Source organism: Nyctibius grandis, chromosome 8, assembly GCF_013368605.1.
Source record: "Nyctibius grandis isolate bNycGra1 chromosome 8, bNycGra1.pri, whole genome shotgun sequence".
Lineage (NCBI taxonomy): Eukaryota > Metazoa > Chordata > Aves > Nyctibiiformes > Nyctibiidae > Nyctibius > Nyctibius grandis.
Window position 1 is genome coordinate 33,118,730 of NC_090665.1, and position 25,843 is coordinate 33,144,572.

The 25,843-nt window shown below is 43.1% G+C and overlaps 1 protein-coding gene across 1 annotated transcript; it reads right to left on the reverse strand.

The window, feature by feature from the left end:
* Nucleotides 1-9,828: 9,828 nt before the first annotated feature.
* On the reverse strand, nt 9,829-25,273 carry LMO4 (LIM domain only 4). Its single transcript, XM_068405814.1, has 5 exons — nt 24,642-25,273; nt 22,144-22,382; nt 15,241-15,337; nt 14,731-14,886; nt 9,829-10,591 (listed from the first exon to the last, which is right to left on the reverse strand). Exons 2-5 carry the CDS (start codon nt 22,377-22,379, stop codon nt 10,583-10,585), a joined length of 498 nt encoding a protein of 165 aa, XP_068261915.1. The 5' UTR covers nt 22,380-22,382; nt 24,642-25,273; the 3' UTR covers nt 9,829-10,582.
* Nucleotides 25,274-25,843: the final 570 nt, after the last annotated feature.

The window sequence follows — 25,843 nt, forward strand, 5'->3', positions numbered from 1 at the left end:
GGGGGTGTTTGTGGTGCGAAGGAGATGCCAGTGACATCTCTGCTTTTCTGAGGTTATTCTCCAGCTGATTTAATTTCCACTTTGCCAAAGTGGCGGGTTCTTCTGAAGCTCTGGATCGATGTGGCTGAAGGTAGTGTGACCCACTTCTGCTGAACTGGAACTGATTCAGTAAAAACAGGTCAGGCCACTACGAGCTGCCCCAAGCCCCATGTGAGTGCCACCTCCCAGCCACGTTAGCATTTCTGCTGAATCCCTTTGAACACAAGTCCTCAGAACAGACTGACACAGAAGAAAGGCTGGGCTGGGTGTAGGGATGAAGGAGAGTGGAAGAGAAATGTTTAGAAACATTATTAACATTTATAAAAATCGTAATTTTGGAGAGGTACTTGAAACTGACACTAAAAAAGAAATTAAAAAATTAAACTGGAAAGTATGCTTACTGGCCTTGGGCTGTAGCTCAGGGATAGTCCTTGGAAAGACCTATGAATGCAAGAAAGGAGATGTGGAGCCAGCCTGGTTTGTGCTTTAAATCACGTCGTAGAGATGTGGAGGGGTTCAGGCTATGGCTAAGCACATTCAAAGAAGGCTTTTGCTCACCCAGACTAATGTGCAGTGAAGTTGGGCGGGTGGGATTAAATATGCCCTTGCCAAACAGTTGCCTTGAAGACTGGCAGAATAATAGGTACATTGGCTTTTGTCATATTGTTATAAACACCTTAGAAAGCAAATATTATTTAAAAGCAAATGTTGCCAAAAAAGAGCCTACCTCTCTTAACTCTAGTACTGACAATGTCTTTCCCCTTCCCCACAGCTCCTCCAGCGATCAGTGGAACTATTAATTAACCTGAGGGCAGGTCCACTGCGAGCACCGCAGGATCCGTGCAAGGGGCAGGGGATGAGCTGGTTGGAAGCTGATGAAGATTTGGACATGCATTCCAGAAAAGATGTCCACAAAGGGACACGCTTTCCACTAAGGAGCTATCAGGTCACAATGCCATCTAACACAGATGTTCTTCAGCCTGTATCAGTCATCCATATGACACAGCTCTTTTCAAACCATCTTCTCAACACAGGGCTGAGGTTTGTACAGAAATACTGCCTGTCTGTCAGTGTTCCTACCTGTGCCTGTGGTGGCTACTCATTCTCATGTGAACTACAGACCACTGATTAAACACGCTCCCATATCTCTGGTGAGCAATCACAGCATTGGACAACCATGTGTTCTCACTGAGCCCTGTTGTACTGTGCAGTAATTAAAAAGTCATGAGTCCTATTTAAATATAGGGCATTCTGTCCTAAACTTCCCAGCGCCTGTGGGTGTGAGTAAGCTCACTCTCCGAGGATGTTCCCTGGTCTGTGTACACACGCTAGCTTCATCAAAAGGATGTAGGAAATGCCAGATTCAGATATATGAATTCCACTTGTTCGTTCTTTAAAATACATTACTGATCAGTCCAGGGATGGCAGAAATTAATAATAATGAGCTAATTACTATACCAGCTGCCTACAGAGAAGGTTCCTGTAGGCAGACTCCTTCTGCCCATTTGCCTGCTGGTTAAACAGCCACTCTAGAAATTACGAAACTTTTTTTCCCTTTGTAAACATCTATCAGCATCACTTTTATATGGCCTACATCACCAACACTGCCTAGCTTTTAAGTTCTCAAAATCCAGCCAGAATCTCCCCCAGCATATTATAACACATTTTACTAGCTTGAGCAGGGTAAAACACAGCCGTCTCCTCAAACGGATGGCTGCTGAGCTCCAGCGCGAGGACGGGCGCACCATCTGCGTGCCTCCCAACGTCCGAAGCCTGTTCACAACTGCCAGCCCTTTGAAAAGCCAGCCTGTTTCTCTGATTGATTCACTTTTTAATGAACTGGGAAAGCCTGTGAACTTAAACCCTGACACCTCCACCTCCCTCCCTTCCTAGCCATCCCTGCAGCAATGTACTGATTATATTTCAAGTTATTACAGGATTAATACATCTGCCCCCGGTGCCACTTTCCCCTGAACTTCATCAATAAAAGTTGTGTACTATTCTTACTCCAGCTAGTTCAGTTTCTCCCTGAATCTCTCCACATTACCTGTGATGTGTTGGCAAGGCTGTATCATATCAGCCCTTCAAAGCTGCCAACGCTGCTAGCGTTTAAAACCTACTTGTGTCACGGCCTTGTATAAGCTTTGCGTATTTAAGAGGACATCTTGAGCTTTGCCATGCACTGCATCAGCTCTCTAAGTGGGTAGCACATACTTAATACTATTGAAAATAATGAAATAAGATAATCCACAAAAAAAAAATTTAATAGATTGTGCCAGTGTCATCTTTCTTTGAATTCACAGTAGAGGTATTAAAAAATACTCTACACAGGCAAGTTCAGCAGAAGGAAAAAAAAAGACAGTGGGGGGAGCAAAAGACTTGGGCCAAACACAATCCAGTTTTTCCCCCATGGCACTTCTTTATACAGTACAAGCTTTAGTTTTACTTTTTTGCTGGTGTTATAGGGGTTTTTTTCCCCCCCAGGAATCCAATTTTCTTAAAACATCATTAAAAATGTAATTAACTGGCTTATTCTTTGGAAAGTCTGCAATTGTTTACAAAAGAACTGCCACATAAGCTGCCACCTTCGACTGTGTTGAAGCGGAAAGTTATGCTCTTGTTTACAACTGTGCATCAATTCCATAATATATTTAGTTTTGATACAAGTTACATATAAAATTCTTACTGAGCTTAATGTTGCAGCAAATAACACATATAGTAAGCGAGTAGGATTTATTACTGGCTGTAATGTCGTAGCACATATTCTAAATATATACGGTGAATGATATATACACACACACATGCAAACAAAATGGAAATATATTTAGTTTAAGAAGCGATGAATTGTGTTTGCTTTCATTATTCTCATTTTGTATGTAGGAGAACAGAGATCAAGCACATCCATGAAAAGGGTGGCTGGTTGGGAGCGCATCCATGAAGCAACACACTCACCGACGACGGGCAGGTTAGAGAAGAAACAGCACTTTGCTACCCGTGCCATGGAGGCGGAGGGCGGTCCCTCAGGAGTGAGGTTGGTGGGACACAAACAAATCTTATGGAGTCCCAAACTGTTCCCAGAAAGCATAAAACATCTATCCAGCTAAAACGTCTCCCCCAAGATGTTTTATTCAAACTTCTTTCTTAAAGGAGGAATTGGCTATTTTTGCCTTTAAATTCCGCCCCCCCCCGCCCCCCCTTTTGGTCTCTCTTGTAAACACAGAGGCCAGAAGGCTGTGCTTAAATAATTCATCTACAAATTTGCAATATCTTTTTGAACTATAGCAATTAAATGGAAAATAGAAAAATCAGCTCAGCATCCTGTTTGGATGTAATTAAAGGTATAATCTGTTCCATTTGAATACTTCAGTGCTTACCCTTCTTAAAACAACAAATAAGAATAGTGGCTCATTTGCAATATGGTTTTTTTTCAAGCCAGCTAAAAAGACTGATGAAGCAAGAATAATAATTTTTAAAGGTGGCATAAGAACAAAAATACCAACTACAGCTTTCGAATGATTGCTGCAGTTCCCAAGTCTGATGAGAGTTCAATAATAAGGGGTATAAGCTTTATGGCAAAACACTGAGGTCTTCCACTATTTGGTGTCAGCATCTTGATATGGCTGATATAATTACCTATCAAATACATCAGTGGAATGAATATCAGAGGATATCCAAAAATATGTAAGTGGGATGCATATGAGCTCAGTCTTTCAGGGGCTGTTTGATCTTAAGGTTTTTTTCCTAAGAATAAAAAACAAATACCACGTTCATTGCCCCTTTGTTTTCTATAAGCAGCTGATGATTTTACAGCACAATAAAATTAGCCTATTAATGGCTGGCTTATGAGTTTTAGCTGGATTTTTTTTCTTCCTACTGGACATTTCTCCACTGCTCAAAGAAATTGAAGTCAGGTGTAAAGTTAATATCTGCCTTGTTCATTTATTCTTCTGTAAGCAATCAAGATTTCCCCAAATCACAGGGCAATCTCTTGCCTTTCGAGAATGAATATAGGCCCTGTTCTCTCAATTTAGTTTAACAAAACAACTGGCATAAGTTCAATGGAACCAATGATTATTCTGAGAGGTTACGGCGAACCACAGAAGTTGTTAGCGAAAAGCTTGCTTGTAAGATCCCCTAAGAGGAAAAGTACATGGATATTTCAAAATGTAATTAACAGTGTATTCCAACAATGCGAGAAAGAAACATCGGCTGGTTTAGCTGCAGAGGAACCTGGCTGCACACAGAGAGCTTCGGCTTGCCCAACAGCCACCACTCCCTTAAGAGCAAAGGACACGATGAGCACCAGAGGGGACCACTCGCTGCTCACCACTGCCGAGAAAGGCACCAGGGCAGGCTCTGTCTGCAGGGGCTCCTTTCATGCTGCCAACCTCACTGTGCTTGGCAGCATGGCTCCCTCCCTCATGGGCATGTTCACTGGGTCCGGGACCCAACCAAAAGGAATAACTCTTTTCAAAATGTCCATTTTATCTCCACTATAGCACTCTCAAATATTTCTTTGGGGCAAGAATGTCTCAAGCTTGGTTTGGGACTTAATGCTATGGTTTGTAGGACTGTTTCAAGAAAATTGTTGAGGTTTTTTGTTTTGCTTTGTTGGGTTTTTTTTAAAGTTAAATACATAGCCGTGAACAAAAAAAATCCTAAAAAGCAAAATTTTTTTTTAAGCATTTTTAATCATTCAAAAAAAAATTATTTTCAAGCTCAGCATTTGTAAGCTGAGGTGAACATCTAATATAGCACAGAACTATTTAAACAGATAAAATTATTAGAAAAATGTAAGAGTGATATTACACATGGGGACAAAATGGCACAATAGTCTACGAGGCCTGTATTTGAACGGTGAATATGAGAGAAGTTTAAGCTCAAATTTTTTGAAAGTTACTCAGCACCTATTAAAATTTCCAGCCTTCCTGGGGGTGCGTGCTTTGCTGTTTGAAAGGCCAGGCCCTTTCAGGACTGGTCCTTCAGAGGCTTGAGCCCCCACATAGCCTTCCCCAAGCATCACCCTATTGCAGGGACAGCTCTTGTTTAAGTCACTGGACCCTACATCTTTTCTGACCTGGTTAAACACATCATGGTATGGCCTGCGCACGCCATTCCAGTCACTGTAATTCTGCAATTTATTCCTTTTAATACAGTAGTACTGAGAGACCTCATTAAAAAAAACAAACAACTCCAGCCGTTGCGGTTCCAGGCCCTCGCTTGCCTTTCAGTGGACAAGCTAGAGGCGAGCAAAGGCAAAAAAGCAACATGAGCCACCGGGCAGGACTAAGGCTCCCGTCCCCAGCTACCATCTTAGATCCTATTGCCTCCCCCTTGCACTGTGTAGCCTCCTGCATGCCAAAAACATTTCTGTGAACTTAATGCTAGAACCACTGTTAAAAGAAACACAACAACAGAACCTGACTTGTTAAAAAATACCCACAGAGGAGGGAAAAAAAAAACCTCAACACAGTCGCATCTGTCTCCAGTAAACAGGACTTTTTTCAGGCCTTGGGCTCAGACATATGACCAATCGACTGCAGGTGAATGCATTACTGACTGTCAGCTGGGCCATTTTCACTGAGGTTTAAGCACAGGCATTTTACTTGCCATTTGCCAGGGGCTAAGAGCCTGTACACGCTGGGCATGTACCGCCACTCAGCCGGCACACGGGCGCTCGTGTTACCCGTTTACCACCTGATGCAGCAGTTTGCTCAGTAGCACTCCTCTGCCCTGATGGGTCACACTTCAGGACCAGGACCCAAGCCATTTCACCCCTCAAGGAACATCTCTGAGAGACAGGAACCTGTTTCTAAATGAAGCAACGCTTATCTCATGCATGCCACAGGTGTGATGTCATCCCCTCTGGGGAAGGAACGAGGATGTCTACAGCCTCCACTGTGCAAAAATGCAGGAACTAAAGTTAACATGTCTCAGGCTTTGTTAAAATATGGTGATAATTAAGAAATATAATTACCACTACAAAGTTAATTCCTCTTTGAGTTCTTACAAACAAGTTTTTAATTTGCACCAAAAATTTGCATTTCAGATTTCAAGTCAACCGCGAATTGGCTACAAGCTTGGCAGGGGACTCAAGGCAGTGGCTGGCGGGTTCTGACGGGCTTGGGGGCAGGAGCACTGTGGCTTCCCTGGAATGTCACAGGCGAACAGTCACCAGCAAACCCCGGGTGCGCACAGGTAAGCTGATAAGATTGCTTTACACTGTCTCATCTGTTGTACAAGTGTGAAAATAATAGCCGTGTCAGAGAAACTTCTGCTTTTTATTAAAAAAAAAAAAAAAGAGCCAACTTATAAGGTAATTGATTGCTTTCTTCTAGTCTTTTATTAGTTGTGATTAAGGAGATAGAGTAGCCCTGTTTACACAGCTCTAACAAGTCAGGACCTGCAGTACATTATTGGCTTGCGGCCCACAACTTGCAGTCCGTTCTCAACAGAATCAATCTGAAGTTGAAAACATCCCCTGTAGGAAGCATACACATCCCTGCTCATACAGGAACAGAAAACAGTAATAACTGCAGGTCCTGTAAGCTGCAAGTTCAACTTACAGAGATCAGCCCTGACTTGTCATTGCTCTCAGCATGTTCGTGATGAGATCAGAGTTCTTCACGGAGGACTCATACTTTCAACTTGACAAGGGACATAGGTGAGCATGTTACACTTCACTGTTACTTGCAGCTCAGACTGCAGAAATAAATCGAGAACTCATCACTGTTTAACATGCAGTCAAAGCACTGCCAATCTAAAATGGCTGATCAGTAATACTTTAATTGCAGTTTCATAGAAACAAATTGCTATTTAATTGCAATAAGCTCTTCTGCAGCTTAGCTGGACTGACAATAGGCATCCACCTGGTACTAAAAGTAAGAAACAGCAACAATGGTTATCTGGTACTTCACGTACAGGAGGCTCAGGCAGTTAAATCAGACCTGGAACACATAATTTCGCACTGAAGAAATATAATACTTAAAAAATATAGATACATAAATGTTCTGATCTCAATTTTGTTATTTTAATAGAATTGTTCAGAACGTAGATCCTTGCAAAAAGCCTCACACTTGACATACAACTACTAGCCAAAGAATTTGGTAAAAAATTTAAATTAAAATGTTCTTTTGAAATGCCTGACAGTACTTGATAGCAAGTCATACTATGCCAGCATGTAATTTTTTTTTTTTTTTTTTTTTAGTATTTACCCTAAAATTAGGTGATTTTTTCAGCGTTAAATAATAGGGAAAAAGGGAGACAAACTCAATGTGGTTAATATTCTAAAGACATGACTTAATTTCATAGGCTTCATTTGGGTAAGATTCTCATTTTATATTTCATAAGGTACTGCATAATCTGTTAAAATATTTAAGGATAAATCATGTAGGACTGAAAAGACAATATCTTGTTGCAAATAGAATTTGGTTTGGAAAGGCTTAATGTCCCACTGCCTGCCAGGATGCGTAAATCTCATAACTAGACAGCTGGATAGGTAAAAACATTAAACCCATTTAGAGGGCAATCTTTTTACAAAATTGTTTCATTAATAAGAGTGACAATTTGTATGATTGAGACGTTTAGATGCAGTATAGACAGAGCATTTTATCCAGGTTCACGAGGATGATTTCAGATTAGTAATATTTCGATTTTTTTTAACAGCATTCATTTTTGAAAGTGGGGGAAGCTCTTACTGAATGGTTATTTGTATGACTTTTCGGCAGCACTAAACACAGAGGGTGTATTTCAGCCTCATTGTAGCAAATGCATGTGATAGAAGGTGAACAAGTACATGTTTTTCCTTACAGATCTCCTAAAAAAGTGATTTTTCACATAAGGACAAATCCAAGTGTTTCTAGTAGCCCTTTATCCACACCTCCCATCCCCATTAGAGTCTGTTTTATTGTCTGAAATGCCTCTGGTTTCAAGTAAGTGTTTCACCTAAAGCAAGAATACTACTTAAATATGTTCTATTGTATATTCATAGCTCCATTAGTCCTCCTCCAATTTAGCACATCAAAGCAAAGGCTTCATCACTTGCATGCGGATTATGCTAACATGAGTGACATTTGTAATCTTATAGGTCTGCAACTTAAGAAATGCTTTTAAAGTAAGCTATTAAATAGGTAGCTGTGCTTTACAAATGAGTCATATAATAGTTTATTTAAAGCTGTTAATGAACTTCAACCTCTACATCACTAAATGCTATACTACATTACTTACTAGAAGTTATTAGCCACCTTCTTAGCACTTCTAGGTTATATTGGACAACCAAAAAATCTGTACATGTTAGATTTAAACACTGTACCTTGAGTGCTTATACTGAAAGAATATAAGATGTCTACAGTCTCACTAATTCTATATTCATGTGATACTCAAAGTGTCTTTTCAAAGATATTGAAGCAGCATGATTTGCAGAACTCTACCTAAAGACTTTAATGCCAGATCAAAAAGCTTAGAAACTTATTTAAAAAAATATGTAAGTGCATTTAATTAAAAAGTCATACATAGCTTCAGTCATTTTATTGCTTTATACGTTAAGCAAGTATTCTTTTGTCTTTACTGTCTTGGTACTGTACATTAGGACATTTCCTTTTCTCTGCAACAGCCCTATTTTTCCTCAAGCACTGAAGTGTTAAAAGAAGAAATTCAGCAGACTTCCAATATACTAGAGGTCAAGAAGTAGAATCTGAAAAAAAATTTGCTGTTGGTTGTTTAGACAGACAAATCTATAAATCAGCCTTTGTGTAACGGCAGCACAACAAAAATAAGTCAAGCTCACGCTGTAACCAAGCACGCTGAACAGTGAACACCTCCTCAAAACCAGAATTTAAAAAGAAAACATGATATATTTCAAATGTATTAATTAGACTCCTATAAAAGTAGAGTAGTTGTTAATATTGGTTTGTTATTAATTGTGGCAGAGGCACATTCTGGGTGCTTGCAGTTTCCTGACTGAATGCATACAATGCACAGCCATACAGTCATGTTAGTATTCTTGCTACAAACATGAAAAGTCAGAATTTTTTTCTCAAAAGCCCCTAGAAGAAGTTGCTCCCTTTCTAAGCTTGGAGGAGGGTGTTGCTTTGTGGGGAGGAGTGTATGCATGTGTGTATGTGTTTGTTTGCTTTCAGAGAACCGATCATATTAGAGATCAGTTAGTTCTCAGAAATAGCCCGGGAAACCTGTTTTTCTTTCCTTAAGATTATCAGTGTTGAAAAGTTAAAGTCTCTTACCCCAGCAGACACAACTTTATGTTGTTCAGATCAGAGTGGCTATTGTATTCCTTTTTATGAATACTCAATTCTAGTGCTCAGCATGAGGTACAGACCTTTTGCTGGGTTTTATTTTCTTATTCTTCGACCTCTTATGGTGTATACATACACTCTCATGCTTGCACACTCACAGACACACGCACACCCTTAACACGGATGATTCTGCGGAAAGGAACTGGATAGAAAGAGACCGCAATACCTATATCCATACCATAATTCACTGCAATATGAATCATAATATACTTGCTGTTACCAGAATTAAGAATCTCAATGAAAAATAAAGATCCTTTTGAAGCAGTGCTCTGTATCCTTGCCAAAAGTAACAAGGTTAAGTAGTTTAACAGATTCGTTACTGGCATAAGACAAAAAAAAAAAGTCCAAACCAAAAAGCTACTTTTAAAGGTAATTGACAATTAAGGTAATGACTATGTAAGATTTAGTTTCAGAATGATGTTTTGAATATAGTTTTTTTTTTTTAAAAAAAAGCAAAGCTTCTAAAACCCATACTCAATTCAGTGTTGTTTTACTTTTTTATTATTTAAATACACCATACTAGAGCAACTGTCTCTGAAAATATCACAAATAAAAGATTTTTCTTCATTCAGCAAATTAGAAGTAGGTGAAAATTTCTACACAGTAGCTGCTATGAGCCTGACTTTTTTTTTTTTACCTTTTTTTCTGTTTTTTTTTTTTTGCCATGGGAAGTAGCAACATCAGGACAGAAACACTTACATGCATACATACATTGTATTTTACAGAGATACAATAAAAGTGTTTGTGATAGAATATCACAGAAGCCACATCTTTATCTCATGTTCAGTTTGATTGAAACACATTTCCTTACAACACTTAAATATACAAAGAGCAAATAGAATGTTGTTAAGGTAAAACACAGGGTACAAACTGGCCAGTGCCCTGCTAATTGTTAATGAGGGTAGAAAGCAGATTTCAATGCTTCTTTTAATTAGCTTCATTAGTCATCTTCCCCACCCGCCCCCCCCCCAAGATGTCCTCCGGTGGATCTTTTTTCATTTTCTCTACAGTCTCCCATTAGCCCAGGTTCATGGAGTCCTTAATGTTCATATTCAGTCATTTTAATACACCAATAAATGTGGGAAGGGCAATCAAGAATAAAGAAGGTGCAATGGTATGGAGCTGGCATTGATGCTAGCTACAAAGGTGACTTGTCTACTTGGAGACATGGGATCCATCTGTGATGAACAAAATTTGAGATGAAGGCACGCATTCTGCATTACTCTGACCTTTTAGCAGACCTGTAAGAAATAAAAATGGGTATCTTAGCTAGAATACTAAATTTGAGATAGGAAACTACAACATCACTGCTTTTGTCTTTTCCTTATTCACTAATCTCTTTTTTATTAGATTACTTTCCAACTGTGACTTGAGTAAGGCTTTCTACACTATCCATTCACACTGCTAATGTTTCAACTTCAAATAGCAAAAAGCAAACATTTTCTGCAGTTTCACGACTAAAAAGAGCAGACAGGAAGAAAAAAGAGAGACAGCAACAATAAATAAGTGTACTTTCTGGTAACAAATCGTACAGTGAGAATAAGGTGGTTTTTCTGGGCCCCTTTTAAAAGGGAAGAAACATTATGCCATGCCTTTGAAGAAGCTAGTAATATGATCTTATAATTGGAAGAAATAGTGTGTAAAGCAAATAAGAAGTACAGCCAATATCCTCCCAAGGCAACTTCGGTTAATATGCTGCATTGCACAAGAGCTAAATATAGCTATTTCAGGATTTCCCCCCCCCATTTAAAATTCCTCATCTGGTGTGTTAGTTAATGTTACATAAACATTTTAATATATGAAGTCAAACATGTGCTTTCACACTGGTGTTAATGAATTGTGATAATTAAAAGTGTCTAACTCAATAAAAATCTAAACTTTCATGGATAAAATAGAAATGATCATCCATAGTCTTCAAATACAATCTGTTTGCAATTACCAAAATGAAATAATATATATTAGATTTTTATGGTTTTTAAATGACATTTTGCGCTTCCCAGGAAGTTCTTTTTTCACCCTTTCTCTAAGTTACTAAAAGCCTGAGGTCTATTAGTAACTGCAACCCCCCACTTTCAAGCTAATTAAAGTAGTAGAGGCTTGGAGGTTTAATTCCCCAGAGCTGAAGCTCAGTGTGAGAAAGGTAATTTGTCTGTCCAGAACAAAGATTAGGGAGCAGCCAGCAAGCATATTTAATAAATGAGCATCAAATATCTTCTACTATGGACACAGACAACACCAATTATGTAACTACAAGGGAATTGTTGAGTGATATGTGTACTAGAAGATTTTTAAGGTCTTCTCTGCCAGATGTAACCTAACTCATACTTTAAAAGCTGAAGACAAGCGTTTGCTACAAACGTTGCCAAAGGGTGGAAAATTTACACTTTTAGTAGGTGGTAATACTGTTGCAAACAAGAAATACTACAGGCATACTACCACTACCAAAAAAGCACAGAGAATTCTTGACTATACAGCCCCTTCCAATGAAACGGCACACAGGACCTCACAAACTAAGAGTTTGCATTCTGCAGGCAAGCAGTACCGAGTTCAGGTAACACAGGGTTTTTTCCAAACTACATGGCAAGTGATGGGAAGCTGTAATTCACGTGTGAATTGCCTCAGGGAGGCAAAAGGCAGGAATCGCCAACATCTCTGCATTTGCCTCCTCAAAAAGAAAAGCAAGTTTTTTTTAAACAAAGTTAGGTCATGCAACCCTTTCTGCCTGCACCGATCACCAATAGGTACTAACCTGTAAACTATGTTAAGACAATAGTGAGTTCATAACTGTCACCTTCACATACACAACAAAATGTGTTTTCATGCTGGGAGTATGTCTCAGTCTCTTCAGTTTAATAAAAAACCTTGTGAATATTCTGCTATGTCTGTAATCTCTAGTGGTAGAATAACCTGGAGACTGATTGATCTTTAATGTTTAATAAAGAGTATCTGTTACAGCCAACTCTGTCTTAGTGGAAGAACATTTTTAATTAGTGGCCCTAAAACACACAGCTTTCTGGAAAATATCTCTGATGTAAATATCTTTAGACTGTTAAAAAGCTAACGTACCAAACACGACTCTTTTGGCACCTGCCCCTGCAGCTTTCAAAACTTTAGAAACCTGACAAATCTATGAATTATCAACTTGTCTCCTCAACTATATTTCAGTTTTCTGGGGTTCAGATGCTTCACAATTCCCCTTTGAAAACTGGTAGGAGAACTTCCACCATTTTCTAGAGAGACTGTATTATAAAGAAAAAAAACCCAAACTATAATTTCTCCCCCCCCAGTCTTCTCCATAATAACTCTTCATCTGCCTCATCATTGACTGTAGCAATGCAGTTAATAGGCGGTGACAGGAACTAATAAAAACCTGTTCTCACTATTCTCTCTGCATTTAGCTTCTACCAGGTGTCTACAGTCGTGAGCTCTTGCAAGCCCAGTCCAATTTTACTTCTCTTTTCCATGTTCGATGTTCCTCATCATGTCTACTGCTTTTATTGCAACTAAATCATTTTTACGTTTTGTGAAGGCATAGTAAGAAACTAATAAAACTAAATGACAATTTAGACACCTATTTGAAGTTACATTAAACTTTACATTCGTAGGAGACAAGTGGATAAACCACCCTCTCAGAATGGTAAACCTTTTACTGCAGTGTATAAAGATGAATGGTTTTACCTATATTTTGAAATGGGATACCTACAAATATTCATGTACCAGATTCGCTGCTAGCCAGTCTATATTACAGATTTGTTTCATTAAAATTCACAACAGTATAAATCTATGAATCTTTAACTGTATTTGTACTTCCTTGAGAAGAGGCTGCACATTCTCCTCCAATCTTAATTATCTTTGTTCTGCCTAACTATATTGGACTTTTGTACTCAACTCTCTCATCACCTCAACTGACAAATTAAGTAAATAAAAAAGGTCCACGTTTTATTTTGATGTAATTACATTCGCTGTATAAGACTTGAAAGAATACTTTATCAGTAAATTTATGCACAGAAAAAAAAAAAGCAAACACAGATATTGAAATGCAGCAACACAACAAAAAAAATCATGGAAATTAAAAACAAGTTTGTGTTTTCTTGGACATATTTCTCCACTAAGTAAAAGCACTAAAAAATATTCTGTACATTACAGAATAGATCAGCCTAGCATTTGTCCCAGATTTTTTTTATCTCCCAAATTCCTATTTGCAGATAAATGTTATTTTTTGTGATCCTCACAGACGTTAATGAAGTTCCTATTGTAAATCTATAAAGAATTACCAACTGAAGTGTGCACTTTTTGTTTCATTGCAATAACTCAGTGCTGTGTGATTGCCTGGGTTAATGATGAAAAAGTCAAATATACTATCAGAGCTGATGGAAAAATCTATCACCAATCTGAAATTAAAATTCATCTGTGGTCAATAAGATTTAATATCCATGCAAGTGGCGCTGTAAAGAGTAAATGAATCAATGTCATCAATACATAATCAGTATGAAATATGATGTGAATAAAATTATGTGCAAGAGTCATACATTCACTCTTTTCTGGACCCGGGTGGAATGAACAGTCTCTTAACTCAAGGTTGACAGTAATTGTTACAAATTAGGCACAGCAGTTATCAAAATGCACTCACTTGCATAGCTTTAGGACTTACTAAGGAGATTAAAATAGATCTAAAACTATCTAGTTTCAGAGTTACAGGACAACTGTTGATCAGAAAATTTTTTTCTTCTTCTTCTCTATATGATTTGTACAGTCATTATTTACTCATTTAGCTAGAAACCAAGAGCTATCAACCACAGCGATATACAATCTCTAGTTGAGCTATTAGTGTTATGGAGCGATAAGAAAATAGCACTTTGGTTTTTAAATCTGAGTTATGACATACAAAACAGACAAGAAAATACTTCTGAAAGAGCACCCCAGCATGCTTCCTCAACTAAAACCTTAATATTAAAGTGAAATACATTGGTTTAGTTTAGGAACCTCTCTTCACAAGGCATTTATTTCCATATTAAAGGATCTAATTTTCCTCCCACAGAATCCTGCTCTCTCGTAGCCCTTAATTTCAAGATTATAAAATAAAATACTTCTCTTTGTTAAGAGTTCATGTTAACAAATGCTCTCCATTTCACTTTCTACATGAAGAGTTCCAACAGCTGTACAGATGCACATGCCCAAACCAAAATAAACTGACTCACCCTATATGTCATATTTAAAAGGTTAGTATTTTCTCCCCATACCCCATGCCTATGTTATTTAAGGTAAGTTCAGTTACTTAAAGGCCTCCTTGCAGGGGTGGGGAATGTCCACTATTAGAATGAAAAGAAATTGATCTTCATTTAGCTCTAATAAAGCTTATTAGTAATTGTTGAGTATTCACCTTCTGGTCTGGCAGTAGTGGATTACTCTGAAGTGAATTCAAATGGCCATTGATGAGAGCTGTAGGTCTATCATGTTCACAAAATAAACTGCCATTGATGTAGTGAAACCGATCTCCGGGGACCAGGCGATTCCGGCAGGTAGAGCATGTGAAACACTGAAAAAGGCAAGAGACAGCAAGTGAAACTACAGCACAAATTAAGTATGCTGCAGGTTTGGAAATTACACTTCAGAGACTGCGAGTACAGTTGAGATATGGAGCTGCTTGGTTCCAAGCATCTCCAACTATGGCATTAGTCTTCCCTGTTGGGACTACGCAGTACATAAGTATAGTTTTACCGATTATGAGGGAACAAAGCTACACACTAAGGAAAGCTTTATAATATATACACATATTTCTAGTTATTGCTTTGCATTTCATTCATAAGCAGATGCAGATTTTGTACTACAGAAGCACGGCAGTACTAATCAGCTACTGAAAAAAATAATACATAGAAAAAAACCCACTCACCTTAAGATGATAGACATTGCCCTGTGCCCTCATGACCAGCTCACTAGCAGGAATGGACTGTCCACAGGCACTGCAAGCACCGCTATTTCCAAATAACCTGAAACAGAGGTGATAATCATGAATAATTTAACACACAGGAGGCTCTAAGCATTTTTGCGCATCACTGCAATGGTTTATTACACAACTATTGTAGACTTCTGACTCCCCGTCTTCCAACTTGCTTACGTGTCTGAAAAAAGTATATTTTTGTGTAACAAGGGGTAGCCTCCCCCTACCTTGCATGTGGTTACGCAGGATTTAATCAGAAATATTGACTTACACCTCTGGAAACACAAACAACTCTGTACTACACACATTTTATCAGATTACTGGGTTCATCATAAAAAAAAAAGATACAATTCATGCCTGGAGTTTAAATGCATTGTGTCCTTGAAATTATATGAAGAACTCTTTTGTACTTTAATCATATCTTGAGATATGAGTCATCAAAAGGGTTAAGAGGATTTGATTGTATATCTAAGAAGACATCATGCTCAGTGTATTGAAACTCCAGCAAACCTCCATCAGTGCAGAGTTTCCATTAGAAACTCTCTGCTATCCAGGTTGATATATAATGTGTATGGGTTAACCTTTTCAATCATGGTGTCAACACTTTAGATTTGCCTCTGCTCATCTCTTTCATCCTAACCTTCTCTCTCTCTTGATAATGAAATGCTTGCTCCAACTTCCCTCTATCTGCTCCTGAGTCCACAATTTAGATTACTTCATCTCTGCTAGCAACAAACTGAATGAAATTTCGATTTGAGCAGAAAGTAATTTACCGGGATCTGGACCCATTTGTCATCATATCTCTCTGGGTGTTTGCTGTATCACTGCAGTTTTCCTATGCAATCAAATGAGACCACAACATCTGCCATGGGGGGGGCACACGCAGCGGGGGGAGGGGGGGACAGGCAGAAGAGTGGTGAAGAAAAATATATACATAATTCTTCAAATCCATTTAAAGGCACAACACATCGATTCAAAATATAATACGATTATGGAGTTCTACTTTTACGGGCTAGAATTAGAAAACCTTCGTGTGCTTTTGCGCGCGTCTAATATACACAAACATTTATAAAGACTACCACAATCATTTCGCAGTAAAAAAGGAACTGAACTAGCTGGCAGGGTCACAGACCCACTTTTGTGCACGATGTAAAACACAGTAATAGGATTTACAAATTAGCGTATTGGTGTCATAATAAATATTAATATTTGCATCTCCTTCCTGTCCAAATAAAGTCATAAAATTCTGTTTGTGTCAACCTAGAAGACACATTACAACAGAATACCCGTAATCTGAATGATTGCAGTGTGCCTCTGTATAAAAATAATTGCTTTGAATTTTCAAAATCTGAGCTTGCAGAGGAGGCTTGTCATGTTCAAACTACTAATTTGCTGTCGCCACTTTATTGAAAATAGCCTGTAAGTTGTTATTAAATGTATCGACTGAACGACAAAGAGAGTAGTAAAACTGCCCCTTAAGATGGCTTTTAATAGGAAGCCGAGAAACAAATTTTGCAGCAGCATCGATTTGAAGAGTTCAATCAAAACTCCATTTCAAAACTAATTAGTCTGAGATCCACGACACATTGACACGTTCTTGCAGAATCACGGTGGTTATAAAGGGAAAGCTGAACTAATACTTTGTCGGGACCTCCAGCCAAAGGGACTAAGCTGTCGGGGAACTCAGCGTCCATTATTAAGGCATCTTCTAAATCAGGACCCGTTCAGTTACATGATGGACTGAGGTTACGTCCAAAGCTTTATGCTACACATTTTTCTTCCTCCATTGTTACTGGTAATGAAGTTGGCACGTAGAAAAGGGGCAGGGGAAGCCCTGTGAGAGGATGCAGCCAGGCACTGTTACATTTCCAGAGCAAAGATCCAAAAATCTAGGGTAAGGGGGTGGCGACAAGGGCACGGCAGGATAGGGTGGAGGCAGAGTCCTGCAGGTGAACAGGCAGCGTTACTTGGCCAGGAGAATCTGAGCACGGTGAGCGGGCTCTCACGACCCCCCCCCCCCAATATAACTGCACCACCCGACTGAAAACGTGGCTCTCGGAATACTGATCTCGTATTGCTACTTGTCTTCATTAAGCATTCATTTGTTACACAATTCTCTCTGACTAGAAGTGGTCGTACACCTTGAATGTCTGTGAATTCTAATAAATGGAGTCAAACTAATCCAGAAGCTTTCCATAGATCTTAGGTTTTCCCTCAGCATGTTCCCAGAACAGTTCTGGTTTGGGAAGTTACTTCAGCCGAATCTTCTGCTAAAAATTCCTAAAAATTACTTGCGAACTCAGAACACCTTTCCGCTGCTTTGTGTTATTTACCAGGAAAATTAAGCTTATTTTTCCTTCTCTGCTGTTATGAATGGTTTTGTTCTGTAAGACCATTAACAGGAAAAGGGTTTTATCTTTAAAAAAAAAATGTTATTCCTCCTTACCAGTAAAGGAAGTCTTCCACAGTAACTATTCTTTACTGAAAAAGTTGTTTCACATGGTTTCTGAGAGTCTGGAGAGCTAATTATCTAACCAGGGGGACTGTCCAGGACAGTATTTGATTTAAAAGGCTTGAGGCTTTAGGTGCTCAATTAAGTAGCTATCGGTCTCAGACTGGACTTTAATGGGCTCTTTTCTCTTTAACTGCAGCAATGGGTAGAGATACCCCAGGTCAGGCTAATTAAAGCCAGGGGACTCTTTAATTGTGATGACAGAATTGGTTTCAGTTTCCTCTTTGGGTCCTCAGTCCAAGAAGGTCATTAATATTTCAACATTTGGGCAATGCAATCAATCACAAACATCAAGAGGTTCCATATACAGACACGGCAGCGCTTCTACACTTAGCAGCATTTTACTGAGCCACCTTAAATTAACTACTGTGCGGTTCCAAGACAGCATTCCCTGCACCCCAAACACAAAAATGCTCCTATTTTTTTCCTTTTTTTCCGGAACTTTCACAAGAGTGTGAATGAGGCAGCAAGAAATCTTTTCAGCCCAGTTTCCCATATTGCTGCTCAAAATTCACTATCAGCACAAACACATCTCTAGCACCTTACACTAACAAAATAAGGGTCCAGTTGTTTCCAAAATTGTGAAGAAAGATTTCAGTGCTCTGAGTCTTGCTCAACATGGCGCACATTTGTGCCCACAAATATATACCCAAGCCCTAGCAAAGAGAAATGCACATCCAGACCTACTGATCCAGAAGCAATTGGTGTTTCTGTACATTCCCTATATTTAATCTAAATTCTGCACCAGCTATATTAAATGTAACAAAGAAAGGCAACACAGAAATTATGCCTGGAGCCAAGTCCATTAAAGGTACTTCAGAATAACTAGAGACCAAGCACCTTAAAAGCACCAGACGCTATTGATACTTAAAAGGGGGGCTGTGCATAATGGCAAGTGCTGCATTAGAGAAGGGGAAGGAAAAAAAAAAAAAAAAAAAAAGCCAAATTACGCTTGGTTAATTCAGAGTAACAGATCTGCCCCCAAGTGAATTGGAGGCCTTGAATTAATTCTGTTATGACAAATCAAGATAAACGTTCCCCCTAAATTGCATGCGATTTAATTAATTTTTGAGATCCTGAGGTTTTTTTTTTTTCCTAGCTAATAGTTCACATGCTCCTGTGCTGTCATTGTGCTTGAGTGGGCAGACTTCAAAGTGATATTAAATAACCAACTATTAGATTTACCTAGCACGTCCTATTGGAAAAGTGCCATTTAATTACCTAGCCTGTTCAATTAAAGGGACAGCATTCCCTGAATAGAGCAGCCTGCCGCTGATTACCAGGGAAATGAGCTCGCTGCCTGGCAGCCCCCTCCCATCCCCTCCCCGGCGCGGCTGCGGGCGGGGGCCGGGGGCCGGCGCGGCCCCACGCACCCCCCGCGGACGGGGCCGGGCGGGCGGCGCCCACGCCGCGCGAGGAGGGAGGGGAGGGGCCGCGGGCGCTGCCCCTTTAAGAGGCGCCCGGGCAGCCGCCCCCCTCTCCCCCTTCCCCACCACTCCCTGCTCTCTCTTAGAGGCCAATTTTGTTAATTAAATGTTTTGTTTGCGACGCGGCTCTCATTCATTTCGGACACGTCATTCCGAGCAGATCTAAGCCAGGGACCAGATCTCATTAGATAAAACCTATCAGAACTAAGAGAAAATGGAGGAGACACTAATTAAAGCTTTTAATTGTGCGGATTCGCTGCCACGCTGCTGCTTTATCTGGCATCTTAAGGTTGGGAGGGCTGCGCTCCGCTCCCCTCCCTGCTAGCGCTGCTCGCCGCGGGGAGGGAGGGGAAGGGACTGGGGCTTTCGCCTCCCTCTCCTTTCCCAGGAACCTCGGCTCCCAACGCGAGCCGCTGCCGTAACGCTACGGCTAATTTGTTGTCGGGGTTTGGGGGGAGGGAGGGAAAGGGGAGTGTTGTGTTGTTTAAACAACAAGAAAACACGGACAACCTCAGACGGTTAAAAAAGCTCATTAAGAAATGGCCCCGTGGTCTTGGCCCGGAGGAGTCGAGTCCCTTTCACCTGGCGCCTGCAGGGCGGATCAATCCTCTTCCCCATTTTGTCAGCCGTGCCCAGCGGGCCCTCACCACTCCCATCCGAACTGCGCCCCTCGCTCTTGCCTGGGGAAGGGAACGTGCAGCCACAAAAGCCCCACAGAAGATTAAGACGGAGGAGGAGGCAGAGGGGACACGGAGAGACTTGCTGCCAAACGGGTGGCATCGCCTCCAAAACCAGGTGCGGCCAATTCAAGCAAGAAAAGGGCGAGGGCCTCTCTCCTGCCAGCGTGACCCACGTGGAGGCATGTGAAGTCCATTTCCAGCGGGAAAGCTCCAAGTTCACTCAGCCCTGGCAGGGCCAGGGCCGTCCTACCCCACCTTGAGTGTATGGTGTCCAGTTCGAGTTTCAGCAAGCATCTGTCAGAGTTATTTTTGCAAGTCAAATTACACAGATCTAAAGAGAAGCTGGGCGATAGAACAAGGAGATCAATTCAAACCCCTCGTCTGATTGCCTACATTAAAATAAACGAGTATTAATTTTTGGCAACACAAAACCAGAGGACTGCGATAAGCTTGCCTGAACTTGCCTCTGGGATACGGTGGACGCATCTTTTCTTTTTAATTAGTAGTAATCAGACATGAGGGTTTGTTTGATGGTGTTGGTCGAGTGATGAATCTGTACTGTTCGGTGCATCTTAACAGTAGTGTCAGTTTTTCCACTTCAAACGAGACTCTTTCCCTAACACCGTTCTGCTCTATTTAATTACAATTCTGCCAGGCTTAGGCTTGCTTCTTAGGAGGATGACCAAAAAGCACCCTTAAACCCCTGCCATGTGTTAATTTTCTAGCATTTCTCTCTAACAATACCCCCAAAACTAGAGAGGCTAGGGCTCCGATTCCTCAAAGGTACCGAGAGCTGCAGTTCACCTGCTTCACTGACCGAAGATGCAGCCATGAATCAGGACAGAGGCCGTGCTCTCAGAGTAACCAAGTCTTAACTCTGTCCTTTTAGGCAAAGGAGGTCTCCATGCATATGCATACATTCAGTACAGACCTGGTCTTCTCCAACAGAAGTCAAGCTTTACCACATAAGCAAACTTGTAACATTCGGTGGCTGATTTTTTTTTTTCCCCCAGAGAGGAAGAAAAAAGTGGAACTTTTTGGCCATCAGGACAAAGAAAAACCTGGGTTAACTCTTGACATTTACTGTAAATGAGAAGCCAGAAGCATTTAAACAAAACACAATTTGTTTTAACTAAGCATTTCTGTTATGCTGGGAAGGTATGGGGCTTTTTTGTTGTTTTTTCTAATTACTGAATGTTGAAATAGAACACCACCTTGAAGCATTCATGTGCATCAGTCTATCAAACCATTTACTCAAATTAAATGTGTAATCCTTCAAAATGCCTCCTTTTAAATTAATGAGTTTAAGTAGCTTGAGTTCACCTGAAAAGATCGTACGGGCACCTGACCTCATGAATTCTTTCTATTAATTATATTGGAAATGCACTGGAAAGGACAGTCTGCGTAATCTTACTGTACCCCAACAGATGCGAGATTAGTAATGCTTAGTTCCCCCACCCAAATCTGTGGCATTCAAAGCAAACAGCTTCAAAAAAGAAAGAGATAAGAAATAAAGGGCAAGAGCCTAGCCCTCCTCTCCTGTGCCCTGCATTTTCTGTACTGGAAGTTAAGAAAAATGTCGGTTCAAAGCTTCTCCCTAACAATGCGAAGACAAACATGGTACCACTGGTTTTGGCTATGAGCAGAATCGGTGGCCCTCCAACTGATGGTTAATCAGCTCCTTCACAAGGAGAACAGAGAATGAGTCATTCTGTTTCCACTCAAAGGAGTTTAAAGGTGCTTATGTAAATATCATAATTAATCAGATACTAAAAGCAGGCATTTCATTATTTAGCACCTCTGCCACAGCCTTATTTAAGCCCTACGATTTTAACAGTTACCGTTCAGATATGCACACTTCTCCTTCAACACTACAACAAAGCAGATTAATTTAGCCTCTCTGATTGCTGTTTATTTTTAGTTAGGACTTGTTTTGTGCTGACAAACCACTTTAAAGTTACAGTCGTCGTTCCGCCCCCCCCCCCCCCCCCCCCCCCCAACTCTTCCCTCCACTTGGCAGTCGCAACTGTGCCCTGGGCTAGGCGCTAACATCCGTCTCCGCACCCGCACGTCTCCCAGCTCCTGATGAAGGAGCGATCCTGAGCCAGCCCGCCCCTCGGCCCCCAGGGCACCCGCCGCAAAAAATCAAGGGGGAAATAAAACAAAGCAGGGGGGAAAATGAAAAAAAAAAAAAGGCAGGGAGGCCGGGGGAGAGCGGTCCCCGCCACCGCCTCACCTGATGTAGTCGTTTCTGCAGAGGATCATGCCGCTCTTGGTGTAGCAGGAGGTGCCGATGTCCCCCAGCTGGGCCTGGCAGCAGGAGCACTTGAGGCAGCGGCTGTGCCAGTAGCTGTCCATGGCGTAGAGCAGGAAGCGGTCGGCGATCTTCCCCCCGCAGCCGGCGCACCTCTTCCACGAGAGGGAGCCCGCCGTCACCGGGGGCGGCTGCGCGCTGCCGCCGGGGTTCACCATGGCCTGCGCGGGAGAGGGGCGGAGGCGGGTCACGGACGGGCCGGGCCGGCAGCGCGGCGCCCCCCGCCCGCCTCGGGGCCAGCGCCGGGCCGGGGGGACACGGGGCTGGCCCGTGGCCGCGCAGCTGGCGGGGGAGCGGCGGGCGTGGGGGGCAGAGCCAGCGCCCCGCCGCCCCCCCCCCGCGCCGGGCTTGTGCAGCTGCAGCCCGGGAGTGAGGAACAGGCGCGGGGCTTGTTTTGCTTATGGGGGGGGAAAAAAAAGAAGTGTGTGAAGAGTGCGTGTGGGGAAAGTTGTGAAACTGGTTTCCCAGCGCAGGAGAGACCCCGCAGGCCCGGGGCGTACCGAGGGGCTCGGGGCCGGCCCCCCGGACCTCAGGAGATGCTAATTTTTGTTTTGTTTTATTTTGCAGACATAAAAAACACCCAGAGAAGACACTCCAGACCGATGACACTGGGCCGAATAACAGATCATTGAACTTTAGGACGCCTGTTAACTTCCTACACAAACATACTCAACTTTTGTCTCGCTAATCTGCCCTTGATCAGCAGTTTAAATGCTAAAGCTTTGTTACTTAAAAAAAAAAAAAAAAAAGAAAAGAAGTTTACCGCCCGTAGGAAAGCAGCTGCATAACGAAGCGCACCGCTCCGGCTGGAGTTACTCTGGCCGCCCCCAAAACTGCTACTAAGGGCATTTTTCACTTTCTAATAAATGCTTTATGCAAGCAGGACAACCGAGAGATAATATAGGAATCAATTCATAAAGCTTACGCTAAACCGATTAATTTGTTGCCTTCAATCCAGAGTCCAATAAACTCCCGGTGTTCCTCCAGTCACTTACGCTATAAAAAGATCAAGTTATTTACTGCCAATTAAGCAGCATGTTTTGTCTTTGTCCTTTGTAAGCCGTACGTGCTCATGCCGAGGCATCTGCTGTCTGCTCAGGACCTTCACACTGATACCTCCAGAGCAGCGAGGGCGAACTTTTCCTGCCACTAGCCCAACTCGGCTGCAGGAGGAGGAGAACTGAGGCCGATTTTAAACACACATTTCCTCAGAAAGAGTACCTGGAGGTATGTCCAGTGACCGCACAATAAACCAGCAGAACTGCACCAATTAAGCTGTAACAAAAACCCCGAGACTTTGGAAAGAAAAACCACTCTAAAAGCCATTAGCATTGCATTTATCCGAACGCATCATATACCTTTATGTAAATTGATTTCTGATGCATTTGTTCAAGGAATTGCCTTTTGTTACAGTTTCCAGCTACAGCCTAAATGAATCTCCATTTCCTTCTCCGAGTCTTCAAACCGTTTCCCTACGCTTTAAATCACTTCGTATTTCTTACAAGAAAGAAAAGGACTCCATGCCACCACCTCAGCCCGTCTTTGTCGAAGGCAAATACATATAAATATAAAATGGGAAACGTTACACTGAGAAAACCACCCAGTAACCCCATTAAGCTAAAGCTCTTAAGGACAAGCAATACCTTAATGCTGATTAAATCTAAAAAGATGAATCAAGAGGACTGACCAGAAAGTGACTCCCTTGATAACTAAGGACGGGCCCTCATCAAGTTTCATTTAGAGTTGGGGGGGAAAAAAAAAAAAGCTTTTAACTTAAATAGGCTTACTCTAGTAATTACACAGCCAAGCAATTTAGGTCCTGGGATAGGAGTCAGTGAAATAGAAAGCAGAGCTGGAAGCTAGAGGCAAAATAACCCCCCCTTTTAACAGCGTCTCTGGTGTTTTTTTAATGGAGACCAAGGGAGGGACAAGCGGAGAGCTGGCAATTTGTAGTACAAAAATGGATGCTTAATTCACGTCTTGGTTTTAATTAGGTGATTCACCGGATTTCTCCTGGATTGAAACAAAAGACCGTATGGGGGTCAGGAAAGGAATTGGAGAGGAGAGAAATAGAGCGCTCACTTTGATCTTTTCTGCCACTGTTTCAGAATAGTGTTTACTACGGGGGTGCCCCCCCCCCCCCCGTCCCCTCCATTCACAGTCGAGGCAGGCAGAGCCCTTTCCCAGCGGCAGCCGGGAAGGGGGCAAAGGAACGCCGTCCCCAGCGCCGGCCGCGCCGGGCTTTGTACGCGGGCCCGCGACAATGCGCGGGGCCCGCGGCTTCCCCGCGCCCGGGGCGCCCCGCTCCGCGCCCCTCCGCCGCGGCGGGCAGCGCGGGACGGCGGCGGGGCAGGGGCCGCGGGCATGCAACCGCACACACGGACGCTGGAAAATAAGGGGTAATTACCGGCACTTCTTACCTGCTTCCCCTCTATATTGCAAAAGGCCGGGGAGCAACGCCGCTCGGGGTGCCCGAAGAGGTCTCCTTGCAAAGAAACAAACACGGCGCTCGCCCTCGCTCTGGCTCTCGGGAGCGCTGGAGGGAGCCCCCCGCCCGGTAAGGGGCAGCCCAGGCTGGAAAAATATAGATATTGCTATGAGAGGCGTCTGCCCGGGTCCTTCCTCCAGCTCCCGCTTCCCCGGAGGGGAGCTGCAGAGCTCAGTCTCCGCCGCTGAGCCGCACTCGCAGGGCGCCGCCGCCGCTCGCTGCTGCAATCGCCGGGTAAGTTTGGCAATCTGGCTTCACTTTGTACCGCTTCCCCCCCCGCCCCCCCACCTCCGCCCCCTTCTCTGGGCTGTGGCGGCTCCCGAGCCTCCCGCGGCCCGCCGCGGCGCCTCAGAGGAGAGGGCGAGAGCCGGCGAGTTTGAGAGGGGCCGGGCGCGGAGCTGCTGCCGGGGATCCTGCGGCGGCGGCGGCGCTGGCAGGACGCGGGAGGCGGCCCCTCACGAGTGTGTGTGTGTGTGTGTGAGTGCGTGTGTCCCTGCGCGCGCGCGCGTGTGTGCCCGTGCGCTCCCCGCTGCCCCTCACACATGTGTTACTGACAGAGCAGAATCCCAACTACACTCCGGCTCGGCTCCGCCGTCAGCCCGCCGCAGCCAATCCGCCCCCGGCTTGTTCAGGCGGAATAATAAAACCTGCCAATCCCCGAGAAGACAAAGGAATGAGTGAAAGGGGAGGGAAAAAAAAAAAAAGGAGAGAAAGGGAGGGGGCGAGGAGGAGGAGGGGAATGGGGAGGAAGGAGGGAGTCAGGTGGGCAGCGGTGGCCGCGCCGCCCGCCCGGCGCTGAGGAGGGGCGCCCCGCCCCGCGCCGCTCCCGGCCACCAGTTGAGAAACTTGGCGGCGAGGGGCCGTCCCGGCTGGCCCCAGCCGGCCGCCGCCGAGGACAGGCCCGCTCCGCCCGGGCGGCGGCGTCCGTCACAGCCCTTCCCGGGTGCTGAGCGCTTCCCCGCCGCCGCCGCCGCGGGCCCGCCGGGCCGGGGCGGAGGCGCTGAAGGGTAGTGCGGCCCCGCTGCTGTGGGCGCCGGTCCTCGCCGCCCTCCTGGCGCCCCCCGGTGCCTGCGGCCTCGTCCTGCCCCCGGGGCCGCGCACCCCTGTCCTCAGGGCGGGCTGGCACCCGGGTCC